Source organism: Anomalospiza imberbis, chromosome 1 (assembly GCF_031753505.1).
Source record: "Anomalospiza imberbis isolate Cuckoo-Finch-1a 21T00152 chromosome 1, ASM3175350v1, whole genome shotgun sequence".
Taxonomy (NCBI): Eukaryota; Metazoa; Chordata; class Aves; order Passeriformes; family Viduidae; genus Anomalospiza; species Anomalospiza imberbis.
The window spans coordinates 95106777-95126389 of record NC_089681.1 but is presented as its reverse complement, the minus strand read 5'-3'; the positions used below and the strand labels follow the sequence as shown (position 1 = coordinate 95126389).

At 42.4% G+C, this 19613-nt stretch overlaps 2 protein-coding genes across 3 annotated transcripts; both read left to right on the top strand.

Moving 5' to 3' along the window:
* Positions 1–5256: 5256 nt before the first annotated feature.
* On the top strand, positions 5257–9607 carry LOC137479923 (probable 2-ketogluconate reductase). 2 transcript variants are annotated; one of them, XM_068200664.1, is made up of 6 exons: positions 5257–5432; positions 5910–6294; positions 7004–7175; positions 8165–8343; positions 8844–8940; positions 9331–9607. In XM_068200664.1, the coding sequence occupies exons 2-6, from the start codon at positions 5913–5915 to the stop codon at positions 9482–9484; spliced, it is 984 nt and encodes a 327-aa protein (XP_068056765.1). In that variant the 5' UTR covers positions 5257–5432; positions 5910–5912; the 3' UTR covers positions 9485–9607. The 2 variants fall into 2 exon arrangements, with proteins under 2 accessions (XP_068056765.1, XP_068056762.1); XM_068200661.1 differs by having other exon boundaries at positions 5259–5414.
* Positions 9608–10071: 464 nt separating this feature from the next.
* Positions 10072–18143, top strand: RBFA (ribosome binding factor A). Its single transcript, XM_068200645.1, has 7 exons — positions 10072–10231; positions 11253–11295; positions 11890–12066; positions 13338–13450; positions 14635–14719; positions 16395–16462; positions 17495–18143. Exons 1-7 carry the CDS (start codon positions 10122–10124, stop codon positions 17859–17861), a joined length of 963 nt encoding a protein of 320 aa, XP_068056746.1. The 5' UTR covers positions 10072–10121; the 3' UTR covers positions 17862–18143.
* The last annotated feature ends 1470 nt before the right edge of the window (positions 18144–19613 follow it).

Sequence of the window (19613 nt, the reverse complement as noted above, 5' to 3'; positions counted from 1 at the left end):
AACACGGAAAGAACAATCTTTAACTCCACAATGGGAAGGTCCTTTTCAGGTATTGCTGACGACCAAGGCTGCGATGCGGACCAGAGAACGAGGGTGGATCCACGCCAGCAGAACCAAAGGACCTGTGGAAGAACCTAAGGAGTGGACAATAACATCTGAACCGGGTGATATAAAATTGACTCTTAAACGGGGAATGGGTGGTAATGAACTGGGAAGACCTGAATGATCCAAGAAATATACACAGGATCACACCTAACTGGGAAGTAAGACCGAGTTACATCAGTAGTTTCAAATACTGCCTGGACAAACTTTGAGGTGCCTCCGGTACCCTCCTTGGGAAGGAATACTGCCACCACAGACAGGAGGATCAGGACTGTTTCGGACAAAAAAAACTCCTGTATTTTGGCCTTAGCCTGTGATTTATACAAAGAGGAGGGCGGATTACAACCTCAATCAGTGCCACGTAATATACCCTGTTCGATTCACCCAAATACTGGGCATGTTAGTTGGGTTAAATGTAAATGTTTGAATTGTGGGAATAATTGGTATTGTAGTTCACACAAGCGACGCCCCCATTGCAAGAAGTGTCGAGTGTCAACTAGATCCCCTATCCAAGCAGCGCTCGAAACAACTGAAATAATAACTTTATTTTGTGGATGGGAATTATTAGTGCCTGTTGAATGGGAAATAGCTGAGGAACAGTGGGAGACCACCGTTAAGGAGTGTCAAAAACGATTTGCCTGGAAATTAGCTAAGAGAAAGTGACAAAAGAAGAGAGGGCAAGACCAGATTGGCCTCTATAATCGCCACCAAGAAGATCACATACACCTGCTGTGGGTTGCAACCCCATAGGCATGGGAGGTGGGAGTATAAGCCATACTGGACCTCTCCTTTTTCTGTCACTCATTTTCTGTCTTTTCCCTTTTGGGATATTGACAAAGCCATGCTACAGGTGTTACCAGAAGCTGTATATGGAAAGACAACGAGGCTCCTTTTTTTTTATCTCGCACACTCATGTCAACAGTCACTGTTATAACCCATCCAGATTAGGAAACTACATGCACAGTGGACAAAAGTACTGGATTACTGAGAATCTAGGAATAAGTGGTAACAGGGCGAGAAGTGAATGCCCAAAAGGGGAAAAATGGATTTGTTTCACATACGCTATTGGGAATAAAGCACAGGATCTGGTAAAAGAGCAATTGATAAACAAAAAAGCTAAGCCAGCACCACCACCTAAACCTGTACCAATCTCACTTGACAATTTGTATACCAATGCTGAATACTAGCTGGTGGGATAACGTATTGGAAATAGAATGGTGGAAAAAGCTAGGCTTCTTCCTGTTATGCGCTACAGCTGGTCTAATATTCCTTCCTTGTTTGATCCCCTGTTTCATTCGACTCATCACCAGTGTAGTTCAAGGCATGCAATTAGTGACCATGGATCAAAAATTGGATACAACAAAAACGGTGCAAAAGATTATGGTATTAAAGAAACAAAATAATATAGAAGATCCCTTTCAAGAGGCTAGATTGATTTATGAAGAAAATGAACGAAAAGTGAAGACTAGAAAGCAGTAAATATTGCTCAAGCCAAAATAATTATAAAAAGAAAGAGGAAGGATTGTGAAAAATGCAGAATGTATGGCTCTACGCAGATATTTACGATATGTATTATGCTAGGTTGGAAAGTTATGCTGTAGTAACATTTTAATAATATAGTAAATGTAGTTTTGTGATTGAAATTAAGCTTCAGTAGTTAAAATAGAAAATATGTGTGTGTGGTATTCTTTTTGCTCAAGAGAAGGAGAAGATAATCAAGGAATTCTTCACACAGAGATAACAATTACAAAAACCCCTAAATCTTCCAGAGGAGAGGAATTTATGGCTTTCCTTATCAACAAAAAACCAAACTTCTCCAAACTCGACTTAGACTTCAAGGCGCCTGGGATTAACAGGAATTCCTCAACAAGTACCGGACGAACTTCTTGTTTTAAATAAATATATGCATATTCATGAAGTGATTTGTGTATGCAACAGGCTGCCCCTCTTAAGGAGGGAATTCTTTTTTATCGGGGTCCTTCTCCTGGCTCACTTTTGTCCAGAGAGAGGTACCCAGCCCGGGCTGTAACTTTTTGCTGTTATTGTCTCTTTAATTGTCCTAACTCTAATCGTTTAATCTTTATTACTATACTTGTATTATTTTTTTTCCATTTTATTTTTAGTAAACTTTTATAAATTTTTAAAACGAGTGATTGGCGTTTATAACAAAAAGTCTTAGAGTAATGCAATACTTCAAAGCCTAATGCTAAGAAACAACTATTATGCAAGCACCTTATTAACACTGCAGGCATCAGCTCACCCTGCAGGATTACATGGATACCAACAGCAATACTTTATGATGGGGATGAAGTCCACAGACTATGCAATACTTCTCTCTACGTACCCACAGACCTCACTCATTTCAGTGCTCTCTACAGTGCTGGTATATGAGATCCCTTTCTGTAAGAGAAAACATGCACACAGCAACAATGTACACACAGTGAAATTCAGCTTAACACACTACATGGAGTGGTCTAAGGTGGTCTACAAACTAAATATACTTAGAACATGATAGTGCACTGGTGCAATTGACAACTTCTTTTCACATATGATGCTAAACTTCATAACTTCTGTAGAGCTGTATCAGCTCCTGAACTATAGCTTGAAAATTGAATGCTCAAGTTGCACAAAACAGATTTGAAAACATCTGATTTTCTCCACATCTAACTACATAACACACCCATTTTCTTGACTTTTGATACATATGTCCTGGATTTTTGCTTGGAGTAACATTCCCTTGACTATTATTTTTTTGGCTCTCTGACTAATTCCTCCTTTGTTTTGTTCATTCAAATTTGTGGATTTGATATAGAAAGGTAAAAACTACAGTGTTGACCTTCCAAAGGTTTTTCTTTACCTTCAAGAATAAAATGTGGTAGGCCTCCTTACTCAGACTTGTGTCTTTGAGAGGAACTTTACAAGGATCCTTCAATCTCAGGTGAGCAGTAAGTTAAAAGCTTACTCATTACGATCTTATCACCAACACAGTTTGGAAACTTTTCATGTGGAAGAAGTAATGTGTAATCATTTTATGGTTGTTGGTTTTTTTTTAAAGGAAGAAAATGCAAGTAAACTTAACTAAGAATCCAGTTAACATTCTGTAACTCCATATTGCTAGTTAATTAATTTTTGCTTTAAAGTTTAACTGCTTGAACTTGAAATTAATGTAAGCAACTGGTACTCAAAAATCATCACCAGGGTAACAAGAACAGTTTATGGTTTTGTGTAATTGATATGAATTGTTATTATATTTTAATTTTTATTAGCAATTTTATAGAGGATTGGTGTTAAACTTGACTGTCGTTATGTTCAGCATATCAAAGTGTGTTTGACAGAATTCAAGATGACAGCATTTTGTAATCCATTCTTTTGAAAAGCACTACAGTAGTCACGAGAGACACAGCAGCACCCTATAGCTGGTTATTCCATAGTATGAATGGAGAAAGATCCCTGGATGCCCACAGCAGTGGTGTGTCCTGGCTCCTGAGCTGCTGCGACTCCAGAAACCAAGCATCCTCCACAGTGGATTATGACCACCTGCACAGCAAGGGGAATCACTTTAGCACAGCTTTTGTGAACTGAGATCCGAAGCTGTATTTCCCAGTCCACATCACTGGGTATGGAGATCAAGGGAGGTGATTCTTCCCCTCTGCTCTGCTCTTGTGGGTTCCCACCTAGATTGTTGCATCCAGCCCTGGGGTCCTCAGCATAAGAAAGATGTGAACCTATTGAAGTGTGTCCAGAGAAGGCCACTAAATTTTCACACAACTGGAGCACATCTGCTATGAAGACAGAATGGGAGAGTTGGCATTGTTCAACCTGGAGAAGGGAAGGCTCAGAGAAGACCTTATAGCAATCTTACAGTACCTAAAGAGAGCTGGAGAGGGACTCTTCACAAATAGTGACAGGACAAGGGGAATGGCCTTAAACTGAAAGAGAGTAGGTTTAGATTAGGTAGTAGAATGGAGAAGATTAGGAAGAAATTGTCCTTTTTGAGGATAATGAAGCAATGGATTAGGTTGAGCAGAGAAGTTGTAGATGCCTCATCCCTACCAGTGTTCAAGACCAGGTTGGATGGGGCTCTGGGCAACGTGGTCTAGTGAAAGGTGTCCCTGCCTGTGGCAGGGGGTTTGGAAATAGATGGGCTTTAAGGTCCATTCCAACCGAAACCATTCTGTGATTCTATGACACAGACCAAGTAACCTTCTCAGAAAAAATCTCACATATTCTCAGCTGAAATCGGCACATGACTGCCTGTATCTGGGATAACATCTCAGATGTCCAAGCACTTGAACCTGCCCCAGCTGCTTAGCTCTCAAATAGAGTTTTTGAGGGTATTCCTAGAATCATATAGGTTGGAAAAGACCTTCATGTATGCAGTGAGAGTTGTCATTGGTGTCTGTCGGTCAGAGACAAATCTTCATTTTATGTTAATTCATGTGCACAGACTGTAATGATTAGCAGAAAGGCCAGACCACGTCCGGTTTTCAAAGACAGTATGGAAAACAGCATGCAGGACGTTAAAGCAAAATTCCGACTGTACTAAAATCACGAATAGAACAGAAAAACTTCTACAAAAACACACAATAACTCGTGAGCTCCCCTTGCTCTCTCTCAGCTCCCCGAGGGATTGGGGTACGGTGTCCTGGCACCGCCTCTCCTCCCCACTGGCCCCGTAGGCTGTCCCTGCGGAGTGCGGGCGGCCAGGCAGTGCCCGCCTCGGCGGCCGCTCCCGCTCCGCCCCTGCGTTGCGACTGGGGCGGCCGGGGCGGCGGGCACGGCCGGCGGGGTGAGTGCGAGCGGCACCGCGGGACCCCTGCGGGGCGCCGGGACCACCTCTGCTGGGTGGGGACAGGGCTCCGAGCCCCACGGGCGGCAGCGGCTCCGGGGGTAGCACCGGGCGTGCGGGGCACAGGGGCTCCCGTGGTCCTGCGCGCTCCGCCCGGGCTGGGAGCGGGAGGAATCTCGCCCGTTCCCAGCTGTTCTTCAGGGCTGGACAGAGCCTGCGGCCGCCGCTCCAGCTCCCTCCTATCTTTAGTCCCAGCCCTAGGCCCGCCGGGACAGCGGAAAACGCTCAGCCCGCCCTGGGCAGGGAGAACTTCCCGGGACACCGCGCTCCGGCCGACGAGTGGTCGGGGCACAGAAGGGGGAGCCGGCCCGGCGGTGCCGGAGCGATGCGGGAGCATTGCCTCGGACTAAAGGGGCGGCGTGAGGGGGTCTCGGCTTTAACCCGAGATCACAGCCTTGGCTCTTTGCAGAGTCAGCAGAGTGGAGAGCTGGCAAAGCACTGAAGGAGACAGAAGAAAGAAAGGGTAAACTTATGTTCATGGGTAACTCCAAAGTTCATAGTTGACAATTTATAACTCTGTTACATTAAATGAGATTTTTACTGAGATAATCTCATCAATGATAATTGCTTAATATAATTGCAGAAGTGGCAGAACTTGCAGACTAAAAAATATCTTTCCACTCACATGGCCACATTCTTAAATTATCAAGACTTTGGCTTTAAATACGGAACATTGAACAGGAGTAACAACTAGTTGCTCATTTGTTTAAGTGTTACCATACTTAGTATGCCAGAAATGTTTTCTTATTAACAAGATTATATAGAAATTGAACATCCTTCTGAATAACATAGGGAGAAGCCAAAAGACTTCTGCATGCAGGAGTAGTTATCTTTAGCCAAATCCTTCATCAAGTGGGAAAACAGCATATAATTGAGCCAATCAATTCCTAGTTTTTAGGAAAAAAGGTATAATGGATCACTTCAGATCATGTCCTTTTGGTTCTCTTTGCTTTTGTAGGACATGGAGGGTCAGGAACTGCCTTATGTGCTAGTTGACTCTATAGGAGGGAGACTTGGAGTACATGAAGACCATCTCAGATTTCTGAAGAAACGTTTTCATCTCATCACCATGAAAGAATATCCTGAAAACAAGACATTTCTCAGCAAAAAGATCAGGGCGATCTATATGTGGTATCACAAACCAGCTATTAATGAAGAGCTGCTCCAGAGCTTGCCTAACTTGAACGTAGTTGCAAGTGCTGGAGTGGGAATAGATCACTTGGACCTGAAACTCCTTTCCAGCTATGGTGTGAAGGTGTCCAATACTCCATTTATTGTTTCCACTGACACTGCAGGCATGGGGATGGCTTTGTTGCTGGCATCTTCCAGGAGACTTGTGGAAGGTAATAACTTAAATGGTCTTAGTCTTTTCATAGAAAAGATTATTTCAAAACATGCAGAATATGTATGCTGATGCAAAAGTAAGCCTAACACTAGAAATATGGGAAATTGGGGAAAGGAAGAAGTTAAGACAGATCTGTCTTGTTGACAATAATTGGCATCCTATTTCCAAACTGGCATATTGGCAAGGTAGAGTTGTTCCTTCTTTGGACAGCTGTAAATTCAGGGCTCTTCTCCCTCAGCCCACAGCCACTTATTCATTGTACTTGTTCATTGCAGTCTTGCTTTTCAAGTTGTAATACAAGGGGATTAAAAGAATATATTTTCAAGGAGGTTTGAAGCCTGTCTTTGCCAAGCTACCATGTATCTGAGTCATTATGAACAAGCTGTTCAGAAATCTGTTCACCATGCTCTGTTTTACTTTCTGCAAGGAGGCTGGGAACCAGATGGCCTTACTGCTGCTTTGGCCTTACCTTCCTTGCTTCCTTTCTTGCCAAAGAGAGGCTGGGTATGTTTCTCTCCTGAGTAAGAAATCAGTGTTGGCAGTCCTGTGTACAGTGCAGCGTTACTCACTTCTTGTCCAGAAACACAATGACAATACATTACTGCTCCTGTGCTTCTGCCTAGTCCTATGATAAAAAGTGTGGGGGGGAAGTAACCAGATGCTGGCATATCCCTTAGATTACATAATTCTTCTTCTGCTCTTCCAAGGCCATGAGATGGCAGTCTCCCCTGACACAGAGTATTTCCCTGCTGACTGGCTGGGGGTTGAGGTTTCTGGAGCAACACTGGGGATCCTGGGAATGGGCAAAATTGGTTACAAAGTGGCTGAAAGAGCCAAAGCCTTTGAAATGAAGATTTTGTACCAGAACAGAAATCAGAGGTAAAGCTTGTTGCAGTTCCAAGGCACCCTATTTTGTCACGCTTTTATCTATTATTTGTACTTTTCACTGTGCTTTTACTTTTTACAGTGCTCTTTATTTTAAGTGGAAAAGAACATACACTTTTTCCAATATGATAATTAATTTCCCAGTTTATACAGAAAGAAAAGTAAGGAAGGAATGGAAGAGATATACCTCACTGTTCTCCCCATTAGTTGGGGCTGGTGACTTCTTCCTGCCATGGTGGTGATATTGCAATGGACTGGAAAGGAGAAAACTGGGACTTAAGTCCTGTGGTTTAGGTGAGGCAAGGATTCAGGCAGAGGTATCTCACCCTTCCAAAGTCACATGACAATAAAGGGCCAGACTTGGCAGTCTGTTTGCTGTCTTCTAGATGAGGTGTATGTGCCCTGTGCCCCTGTGCTCCCATTAGGCCCATTCTATTCTTTTCTTTTGTGGGAATTTGATGAGAGCCATCCAACCTCGTCCTGATACAGATCAAGTGTGCCAGCAGCTCCTGCAGCATGTGGTTTCAGTGAATCAGCACTGATGCACAGCACAATCAGGCTGTTGCTGACATAGATTTGGGAATATTTAATCCCTGCCCTGTCTTGTGTGTTTCCTCAGTAATTTTCACATGACTTACTTGAATTACTTAATTTTCACAAGACATCAGTCTTGCATTTGGGTAGGAAAAGAATCCCCATTATTAGCAGAAATTGTGACACAAATGCATTTGGTTTATCATTTATTCAGTGCATTTATGTGATATTAATTTCTTACTTTCCATTCCCACAGTACTGCACATTTGTGTACAGTTCACTTGGTATTGTGGGAAATAGCTTGATTTTTACCGAGTTTCAGACAAACAGCTAACTGCTTTGCACCACACAGCAAAGAAAACAATAAAGAAACATATTTTCTCTACTGGTGATTTGATATTTCCCTCGTTTCTTGCTACTGCAGTTTAATTTTGGGATTTTCCCTTCAGAAAAAAGGAAGAAGAAAGTGCTGTTGGAGCTTTTTACTGTAAAAAGATAGAGGATTTGCTCCAGCAGTTGGATTTTGTGTTATTGGCTGTGAACCTAACTCCACAGACACACAAACTGATTGGGAAGAGGGAGCTGGAGCTGATGAAACCCACTGCTATTCTTATTAATATCAGCAGAGGTAAGGTGCAGAATAAACAAAACTGCATTAAAGTTTGGTGGCATGACAAGTCCTGGGAAAACCTCTAATATAGTCTGTCCCTCTGAATTTTTCCATAAATTTTCTGATTATTAGTTTATTTAGATACCCATGGTCATATCTCAGTAAAATATTTAACTGTTCCTATAATAATGAGAAAGTAGGTCTTTACAATGTTAGTGACCTTGGAGTGTTAAAAGCCCATGTGTATTTATATATTGCCTTTTATTTATTTAATGCACTGTTGTTGCTAATACACATTAGGGTGGCACAGTCTACTCTGATGCCTGGTGCTCTGTTTCATGCTGCTAGTTCCCTGATGCACATACCCAGGCTTCCCACTCCCACTCTACCATGCCCCACTGCTGCTTCTGCACTGTGACAGCCTGCCCTGCTGTTTGGCTGACCACTGTGCCCAAAAGAATACTGAGAGGACAGTAAGGAACATGAAAATAAACATATCCTTCTTTACTGTAACCCAGGTCTGGTAATGGATCAGGATGCTTTGGTGGAAGCCCTTCAAAACAAAGTTATTAAGGCAGCTGCTCTGGATGTGACATATCCTGAACCTTTGCCAAGGTAGGACATGTATTTAAGTTAAAAATAAAAGGGTGGATGTATGATGTTCAAACTAGGGTTTATGTGTGAGCATGCGAGAAGTTGCATAATTTTGTTAGTAGGAGCACATGAAGTATGTGCACTAGTCCTGCTGAAATCATGTCCCTGATCCTGTTCCAAATAAAATTCACACTCACTCATTTGGAGGACTTGTTGCGTAAAACCCCAAGCTAGGGGTTTTATATAAAACCAAGCTAGGCAGCACTTTAAACTCCTCTGAATATATGTGGGTCATGCAATTAGGTTTTGTTTTATTTTTAATTACTATTTTCCCTGGTGGCCTGCAATACTGATGAAATACTGATGAATGTGCTGTGAGTGACTAGTTCAGCATTTCTTTTCCTCTCCCAGGGATCACCCCTTGTTAAAGCTGAAGAATGTTATAATAACCCCTCACACTGGAAGTGCCACCAAGAAGACACACTGGGTTATGATGGAGGAAATGGCAGAAAGCATAGAGGTAGGCCTGGTGGGTCTTCTTATCCCTCGTGAGGTGCTGCCCTGAAGCAGCTTGCATTTAGGATTAATGCCATTATTGCAGAAACAGTAATTTGATCACTTTTCCTCTAATTATTTCGTGTAATTTTGTGTTATGCAGATAAAATATATAAAGCACAGGTTCAATTTATTTAAATACCCAGCAGTGGTTCTGTGTGGAAAACTGCAGTGTTTTGTCTTGATCTTCAATGGAAAAACTCCAGAGCACAGAGTCTTGCTTCAGTGTCATTTACTTTCCTCGCATCCCCTTACAGCTGTCCGCCGATGCAGCAGCGAATTGAAGGACATGTAAATCGTGTTTTAAGAGGGACCGCCCGGCACAGCCGCAAGCTCAGCCGGTGTGTCGGAGCGGCTCCGGCCGCTGCTCCAGCAGCAGTCCCGACCCTTGGGTGCGTGCATCCCGCCGCGGCCGGAGCGCCAGGGTCTTGAGTGTGTGCGAGCCCTGCCCAGCCTGAGGGCGGGTCGGCCTCTCTCCCTCCTTCCCTCTCTCCTTCCTTCCCTCGCCGGGACAGGCCGGGATACCCCCAGCCGCCGGCCCGGTCCTCCGTGCCGACAGGGGGAGCCGCAGCCGGAGCTGAGGTGGGAGTCCCCCGGGTCGGGTCGGGTCGGGTCGGGCCGGGCCGGGCCGGCGGGCCAGGGCAGCAATGTGGGGCGCCCGCGTGGCCGCGGTGCCGCGGTGGTGCCGGGCCCTGCGCAGCTCCGCAGGGCTGGGCGGCCCCAGGAACCTGCTGCGGAAAATGCTCCGCAAGAATAAGTAGGTGCGGGGCCGACGGGAGCGGGGGCATCCCGGAGTGCTGGGGTGGGTTGTGGGCGCTGGGGCAAGGGGAGTAAGGGGGGCTGTGGGGCTCGGGCGCTCCCGCGGCTCCCGCGGAGGAGATTGAGGCACCGACCCGAGGCGCCGATCTGAGCTGGTCGGCAGCGGCTGAACGTGTGCCCAGGTGGCCAAGAAGGCCAATGGCCCTGGCCTCTGTCAGCAATAGTGTGTCCTGCAGGACCGGATCCCTGATTGTCCCTCTGTGCTCTGGCCTCGGTGAGGCCACACCTCGAGTAGCTGTGTTTTTCCTCTGTACCGGAAAGACATTGAGGTGCTGGAGCATGTCCAGTGAAGGGCAGCAGCGAAGGGTCTGGAGCACAAGTCCTGTGAGGACCAGCTGAGGGAGCTGGGGGTGTTCAGTCTGGAGAAAAAGAGACTCGTGGGGGAGACCTTATCACTCTCTACAACTGCCTGAAAGGAGGGTGTAGCCAGGTGGGGGTCGCTCTCTTCTCCCAGGAAACAAGTGACAGGACAAGAGGAAATGGCCTCAAGTTTCACTAAGAGACATTTCGATTGTATATTGGGAGAAATTTCTTCACTAACAGGGAAGAATGGTCAGGCAATAGAAAAGGATCCCCAGGAAAGTGGTGTCATCACTGACTCTGGAAGTGTTTAGAAAATGTATAGAAGTGGTGCTTAGAGACATGGTTTAGTGCTGGAATTGGCAGTGCTGGGTTAACAGTGGGAATTGATGTTAGCCCTATTTTTAAACCTTAATGATTCTGTGAATCTAAAGAAATCTGAGAGCTATTCTTTTCCACCCCTTTTCCATCTATGTGCAGCTTCATCTGTGGATGGGAAACATTGTTCCCTGCACCCTTAGCTGTGAGGAGAGGTACTTGCATGAAAACCTGGGTGTTGTGGTGTCCTTTCAGGCAGATGGAATATTAATTACACAGGGAATCCTTATTTCTCTGAGCTACTGAAAGATAAGTCTAATTTCCTTTCCTTTTCCCAAAAGAAAGAAGTTCTGGTATGACAGCCCTACCCTGGGATCACAAACGGTAAGTGCAAGCTCTGAATGTAATATGTTTACTTGTGCCAGGAGGAACAGACTTGTGCTTCTGCCATTGATTCTAACTTTGAAGCATTTTCTGATGGAGAAATAGCAGGATGTTGTGAACATACAGTAGGGCTCCAGTCTGACCGTGACAGGATTGCCATTTCGCTTCCCATGGCTGTTTCCTCTTCTGTACTGATCTTTCATCCTTGCCAGCATCAATGCTCTCTTGCACACTCCTGAGTACTGATCCAGATTAAAATTTCTATGAGCTTAGTTTAATGAAAAATTTTTAATGTTTGTTTTTTCAAACAAGCAAAGCTTTTCAGTCAGTGCATGCTGTATTTGAGAAAGCGGATCTATGGAGCTTCATAACTTGCTACAAAATACAAAAAGAACTTTAGAAACTTTGACTGTAGTACAAGAATGTCAAAGACATTGTGAACAGAAATATTCCTTAATGAAACACTTGATACATAGGACCTATATAAAGCCATCACAGCTGCAATAATGAAATAAGAATGCACTTAGTAAAGTGCATGAAATTATATATACAAGTGTGTGTAACTACTGTTTAATGTGTTGTTTCTTTTTATAGTTGTATAAAACAACCAAGTTGGACTTTTTAATGAAAAATGAGCTTACAAAAACAAGGAAAGAAGACAACGTGCGCTGCAGAGTCTTGAATGGTCTTATTCATAAAGCGATGTTAGAGATGGCAACTACCTGTGAAGTCAGTCAAGAATTTTATGATCTCAAGCTGGAAATCTGCAAGGCAAGTGCCAAAGCTACAGCTTGTGCTGAGCCACTCTGTTTAGGTTGTGAGGTTGGCATGGATGTGCCAAAGGAGCTCCCCTGGGTGTTGTGATGTGTGCAAGAGGAATTTTACTGCATTGCTTCTGATGTGGCAGAGTGCAGCAAGATCAGGTACTGGAGTACACACAAGCGCTTTGCCACTGTAGTACCTGGCTTAGGAGACCTTTGCCACTCTAATGCAAATGCAACTCAGGCCAATTAAATGGTGATTCTCCTGATATGACTTTTTTTCCCTGCTACTCAGACATAAACTCTTTGTCTTGCCCTTTCAGGAGGAGGAGCTTGGTTTTACCAACATAAGTGTATCTTTCCAACAGTCTGTTCTTCTTGCAGCTGTGTGACAGTTGTCACCTGCTTGTGTCACTCCCAGCAATGTTACTGGCAGAAGACTAAAGTGATGCATGAGATTAGTTCAAAAAAAAGGGCAAGCCTAAGAAAATGTCATTGTCGAGCCAGATATGAGAAAGAATTGAGATTTGTACGTAATTGTATCTAGTGGTGTCATAAATTGTGGATTTGAAAGGGATGTTTGAGTTCTGATATGGGAACTAAGTCAGTCTCTGCATTCTTGTGTGTTGTCTGCAGTTTTTATCTTCTACATTTGCTGTTCTGTAAAGATTAAATTATACCAGTGTTTGGTTTAAAAGCTTGGTGGACTTTGCTTTGATATTAGAAGCATGGAAAATGGTACCTCAAAGCTGCATCAATGACAAAAGGGTTGTCATTCATGACTAAAATAGATGTTTTGCCAGCTGAATTCATTCTGTTGTCAGGAAAGTGTTCAAAACTACATGGGCAAGATGAGTGTTTTGGCTGCATATGTACAGTATCCTTCACAGAGTATTTCTGTCTCTCTAGGGCTTTGAGGATTGCTTGTCTCAGATCATATGTCTGCATGTAAAAATGCTGGCTGGTGTGGGCAAGACAGTTCTTTCAGGAGGCATTGCTGTAAATTAAACAACTTAAAATGTGAGAGAGAGAAAGAAACAGACTTCTTCCCAATATAGTACAGATTTCACAGCTGCACAGTGTTTGTGCTGCACTGGGACATGGCTGGGCGTACATCAATCCTGATTTACTCATGAACTGATTCTGGTCTGATATCATCACTTCTGTTATCAAAAGACATTTTCTAGTAGGCTTTCTGCAATCCATCACAGACTTTGTTGTATATGAGGTGTGTGTGTATATATATGTATAATTTTAAAGACAGATTTGCCTTTTCTATAGGTGTCCCTGTCATCCAACTTTTCAGCGTGCCGTGTGTACTGGAATCCTGCTTCCACTATGGAGAAGGAAAGTTACGTTGAAAATGTGCTGCGAAAGAGCGCTCCACGTATACGGTACTACTGTGGGATAGACCCCTTCCTACATCCAGAACCATTTCTTAAGTACTTCTGACAGTCTAGACCTGACCTATTGGGATGCTTTAGGTTTTTAGATACATGGAGTAGAGCATCTCCTGTGATGAGCCTCACAGGGAAGGGTGGCTGTGTCAGACCAGCTGTGTGATGTTTTGTTGGAGCATAGCTGGCTTTTTTGGCTTCTGTGCTTTCCCAGGACAGGAGTGGGTCGAGCAGAAAGCAAGAGGAGTGTGGGTGAGGTCTCACTCCAGTGTCCTGATGGTAGTGGCTGGACAGGCTGTGCGGGACAGTAGTCCAGGACAGGATGCTGGACACAGGACTGACAGCTGCAAGGATCTCCTTGCAGATTCACTGAGAAGTTCTGATTGCTAGGGATGATTTGGGCTTCAGAAGGGATGACTTATTACAGAAATTCTTCACAGTACTGATACCAAAAAAGAACCCAAATTGAGAATGCTATACCATGTATTGTGATGCTTTTCCCCATTTTTCCAACACAGAGTCCAGTGAATTTTCACGGTATCATTGACATTTTTGTCTCTCCCCCCTTTCCTTGGCCTTCCCTCTATCCAGCCAGTCTGTTGAAAGTTCAGGACTTCACTCATGTGGCAGGTGGCGTAGAAGCATACTTGTAAAGCCGTTTCCTTTTCCTGTTTCCCTAAGCTGTGTAATTCCTGCTCCAGCACAATGTTCTCTTCTACTCCACAGCTTCCACTCTTAAAGAAGAAAAGTTGCTGGCTGGGAAGAAGAGACGGGCACCCCTGTCAATCCTTCCTGCAGCTAGCATGTAGGATAAGTTGTCTTGCCCTGCTCTGAGGGCTGTATCCCCCACTGCTCTTATCCCTACAGAGATAAGGATAAGGCTACCAAATGAAGTGGGGAAAGACCTGTGCCACCCTATGTATACAGATACAGACAAACCTACTATCATCAATACTCAGCTGGACCTGCAGCCAGTAGTTTTGGTATGCCATGCATTCAAAGTTGGGGCTCTGCAGTGATATATATTGCTTAGCATCAACCTGAATAGCTCCTCATCAGACTGAAAGTTTTGCAAGCCATATCTGTAAATGTGCAGAACTGCTCAGTCTAATTTAACATCTTTTACTTGTCCTGGAGATGATCTACTGATACTCATGCTGTGAATGCTCTGTTTTTGCCAGGTATCTTCTGAAGAGTCAGCAGATTGTAGGAAATGTACCACCAGTAGTATTTATAAAAGACAAAGAAGCTGCAGCTGTAAAAGAGGTAAATCTAATCTTTGACTCAATGTACAAATATAGTGGCTTAAGAGAGAGCTGATAATTTAGTTGCTCTACCAATTTACTTTAAAAATCAGTCTTTATAGTTGCAAAGATCATTTTAACAAATAATCTTGAGTAAGATTGATGCCTATATAATATGTAGAAGAATTGTAGGCAGTATCATTAGACCAGTGAAGAAATTTTAAAGAATTAAATTACCATTTTAAGGAATAATATAGGGTTACCTGGTGCAAATGATTATGGAAATGAGGTTGGAGGAGCTGTTTTCCACATTTTAAATGTTATGTGCTTTTAAGATTCAATTGAATAACCAGTGGGGTTTTTTTATTGTTATTTTTCCCCATATCTTTTTCCATCTGTGAATTCTTAAAATGTTTGTGGGAAGTACAAATCTTTGCATAGGGGATATAGGCTTATTCATACTACTTTTTTTTTTTAACTTAAATTTTAATTTTAACTTAAAATTGTCTTTATTATTTCATGTTTTCTGTCAAGGTGGTGATAGTTTTAATTAGTTGACATATTAAAAGAATACTGATGTTTCCTAGGAATTTGTTGTCACTGGGATTGTGAAGCGAGATCTCTAAAATAGTGAGATTTCCAGAAAAGAAAGATGACGTCAATGAATAGAATTTGATGAGAAATGTCTCCTCAAGCTGTTGATGTGAACAGAAGTTGAAAAGAACAGGTTCATGCTTCTATGTCCTGAAGTGCCTTATTATTTATAATAGTGTTACTGCTACAGCCAATTACTGTTAGACCCTTATGGGCTCCTGCAGTGTGCATGAGCAGAGCTGGAAGGGATAAAAAGAATTTCAGATTCTCTAGAAATGCATTGAATTTCTTGAACTTTCTATGATCAGAAAAGTTCTGAGTTTCACTTCACAGAAAACAAGTAAAAACCCTCTTTATATTACTTCTGTCAGGGAATGACACTGGGGAGCAGATAGATGAATCATTTTCTCCCATTTCACAGTTCATCAGATTTATGTCAATCACAGATTCAAATAACACACTGAATTTGGTTTTTAAGTATTGTAAGTAAAGGGAAAAAGTATCCAATTAAACTCCTAGAATAATACAATTAATTAGAAGGGAATAAATGTAAAGAAAGGCTGAAATGAAATTTCAAACGAGAAAATTTTTACAATTACATATAGTCTGTAAGCACAGCATATTATAATGCATTAATAATTTGTAGCACTTACTGGTTAGATGCCATGTTAAAAGGGATTTGGGAACTCCATAGTTGCCTATAAGAGAAATGCAAACTTGCAGAAAGGGAGAAGAGGTGAAAAAAATACCAGGATGTTATGAAAAAGATGTTATGAAAAAGGATTTGCAAGACTGAGGTAAGAAGAAATAAACCAAAAAATATATATGTCAGACAATCCCTAGCCAAGGGCTCATAATGCACATAAGGCGAAAAATTTCGTAGGAATCTCTGGATCCACTATTTGACAAAAACATCCCAGGCAAGAAGTATAAGCAATTCCATGTAAAAGAAGGAAAAGGCTGTTTTAAAGTGGTTTTGCTACATATTCCAAACATAGAAAAGATCATATTTGCTGTTGGATACTTGTCTGTTTCTTGTGTAGATGGGAACAAAGAAGATTTAAACAGGATCCTTAATATGTGTGGCCTTCATGTGTTTACAGGTCGAGGACTTACTGGCAATTGCTGATTTTGGATCTCCAGAAGAAGAAACATCTCATAATGATTCAAGGTGGGTCTTTTTGGTTCAGAATTGTACAAGTGACCATTTTCATCTTTGCTGGCCAACTTAAATTGGGTATTGTTTGACATAAGAGAAAGTGTATTTTAATTAGGTGTGTACATTGTTACTTGCAGACCTGATACTTGTTCTGGTATTAATATCTTAGTTTTTATGAGTGAAATATATGTAGAAATTTTAAGATTTCAAGACTTGATGTGTTGATGATAATCAAAATTTTAAAAATGCTCGGCAGCAGTAACATTTGTTTTTTGCTGGTAATTGTCTCATGAGGATGAAAATGGCATTTACCAGTACTGTTCTACTTGTCCACTTTTTTCTGATATAAGATACATGGATTGCAAATTTACTGACAAATCTCCCTAAATTAATTTAACATCTTCAGTGAAGGAATTTTAACCACTGAGAGACAGGGCTGCACAACCTATTGGAATAGTGGTTCTGTGGATTGGATGGTTTCAAAGCCAACAGCCTTTGTACCTGTGTGCTGTAGTCTGTGGTAGAAATGTCTTCTGTGCCTCAGCATCTCACAGGATGGTCCATCAGGTGTGAATCAGAAGTAGCTTCCTGTGGGAAGTCATTCCTGTGACAGATTCCCCAAAGGGCACCTAACAGCTTCCTCTGTGTCTTGGGGAAATAGTCAAGTCCAGCATAAAGTGTCACATTGCTCTGTGTTTTAGGCAGAGGCTGCTGCTTCTCACTTCTTGGAAGAGCTGGGAGAAGTCTTGAGTTCCTTGGGGCTCCCAGATACAGTGCTCACCTAGGTACATTTTTTCCCAGAGACAGACAGTTTCATCTGGCATGTTGTTGTTTTATTGGCTTTCTCCCATTAAATCTGTTGACACAAACTGTCCTTGGACACATGATATGGTGGTATCTCTTCCTTCGTAACATAGGAAACACAGGGCGTTAATAAAGTTAAACTGAAAAGATCAATTTATTTCTGTGTTACTCAAGTTGTCAAAAATAGAAATATATGTGGGGAAAAAAAACCCAAGCCATTACTTGTTTTCTTTACCACAGTAAACTCTTCCCTTCAACAACTCAATCTTCATATTCACCCATGCGGCCTAATCTGTTTGGTGTTGATCATGAACTGCTGAATAAACAGATAATGGACTATAAAAAAATGAAAGTGTCAAGACATATAGAAAACATTGCCTGCACAGAGAAGCATCAGCAGCAGCTTTCTAAGATTCAAAAGAAAATTAAAAAGAAAAAAGCAAAGAATCCTCCTGACGATGATGACAGTACACCACAGAAACATTTACTGGACAGATACAAAGCTGCTTACTGTGACGATAACAGTGAATCAGCCTCAGACTATGAGCTACAGGATGAATTACTGGAAGAGGCGAATGGTTTGGAGGTGGATGATGACAAAACTTAGCCTACTGGTAAAGTGACATGAAGTGAAAAAGTCACTCCCTTCGAAATGAAGGCTGCCAATAACAAAAAAAACCCCTGCCATAGCTACTGAAAGATTTATTTTGTACATGTTTACCACTTCCTCATTCAAACTAATAGTTTGCCACATGTGAGCAGGTTTGCTAGCACAAAGTATGTAAGAAAAACTGCCATTAACTGACATTCTGTTAAGCAGCTTTCAAGCTGCTGCAGTTGGGGGACTTTCAACCAGAGAGCAGTTTTGTAACAGTAAAATATGCCTATTGGAGCACTGTGTTAAAACTTCTTGCAGTTATGTTGATTAATCATTTCCAATAAAATTATGGTTTCTATATTGCAATCTTTATTTTAATTTTTTTTTAGTGACTTGCTAAAGGTTACCTCTAAGTGATGGTGCCTGTTATTCTGATATAAGGAAGGAAGAGGGAAGCAAAATAATGACAGTAGTGTTCAACTTCATCACACAGAGATGAGGACAGGGTCTTCTCTAGAGGACTAGTCTAATGGGGGAACACTTTCTACAAAAACATCCCAATGATGGCCAATAAAGTTACAACCCTGAAAGAAAATAAATATATAGTTGGGGAACTGCATCAGAAAAAAAACCTGAGAACTGCTCATCCATTGGGTAAAGTCAGGCAAAACATTGTGACTTAGAAAATGTATTAACAGCTTGAAAAGCAGAGAAAGAGCAACAGGGAAGAATGTTCCAGAAACTGAGATCTGAAAATAAATAGGGAATCATATAAAAAGTGAGAATAAAACTTTCTGACTCAAAGCACATAAATAATAGCAAGAGTGTATAAAGTCAGAAGGCTGCAAGCTTCAAAGAAATTACAATGAACAAGATAGTAAAAGAAAATTCTACCAGAAATACAGAAAATTTAATTCCAGTAGTTAATGGGGAGGTAAAGAAAATAAACAAGGGGAGGTTGCCCTACAATACAGCAGAATCACAGAATGGTTTGGGTTGGAAGAGACCTTAAAGATCATCTAGACCCAAGCCCCTTGCCATAGGCAGGGACACCTTTCACTGGAGCAGGTTGCTCAGAGCCCCGTCCAACCTGACCTTGAAGACTTCCAGGGATAGGGCATCTTGGACAAGCTTCTCTGGACAACGTGCCAGTGCCTTACCACCCTGACGGAACAATTGATTCCTTATATCTAATCTAAATCTACTCTCTTTTAATTTAAAACTTAGGACTTGTCCTATCACTACACTTAAAGAACACTGCAATCATCAGTCATAGTCAATGCAGATGCATTAAAAAAGTCCAGTTTAAATAATTTAGTATCCTGTAATAAGGTCACCTGCCCAGCAGATGAAGGGAATGCAGTGGATGTGGTTTTTTGTTGCATCCCAGGTTTGGGTTCACATGGGTTTTTCCTTTGTTAGTTTTCCAGTTCTCTGTACCCTCGTGCATCCCCCGGGTTTTCCCCTACTCCTGTGGTTTCCGTGCCTGTGTTCCCGTTCTCGTGGTGCCACTCACCCCAAAGTCTCGTGTCCGCCCCTGCCGTGTTCCCATTGGTCGCTGTAGTACACGTCATCACCGCGATGTCTGTACCCATTGGGCGGGAGGACTCCCCGTCCGCCCTGTCCCTTCCCTATTTGATCCCACTCCTCGGCATGCTCGAGGCCATTTGCGTCCGTGCGAAGCTGGGATCGGCTGCAGCCTTTCCATCGCAGCTCTCGCAGCCAATAAAGCATCCAGCCGCCACGCGGACGGATTTGGAC

Coding starts and splice junctions, on each gene's coding strand:
- LOC137479923 (XM_068200664.1), top strand. CDS start 5,913: ATGGAGGGTCAGGAACTGCCTTATGTGCTAGTTGACTCTATAGGAGGG. Junction 8,344..8,843: donor TCTTATTAATATCAGCAGAG/GTAAGGTGCAGA, acceptor ACTGTAACCCAG/GTCTGGTAATGGATCAGGAT. Junction 8,941..9,330: donor TATCCTGAACCTTTGCCAAG/GTAGGACATGTA, acceptor TTCCTCTCCCAG/GGATCACCCCTTGTTAAAGC.
- RBFA (XM_068200645.1), top strand. CDS start 10,122: ATGTGGGGCGCCCGCGTGGCCGCGGTGCCGCGGTGGTGCCGGGCCCTG. Junction 11,296..11,889: donor CTACCCTGGGATCACAAACG/GTAAGTGCAAGC, acceptor TTCTTTTTATAG/TTGTATAAAACAACCAAGTT. Junction 14,720..16,394: donor AAGCTGCAGCTGTAAAAGAG/GTAAATCTAATC, acceptor ATGTGTTTACAG/GTCGAGGACTTACTGGCAAT.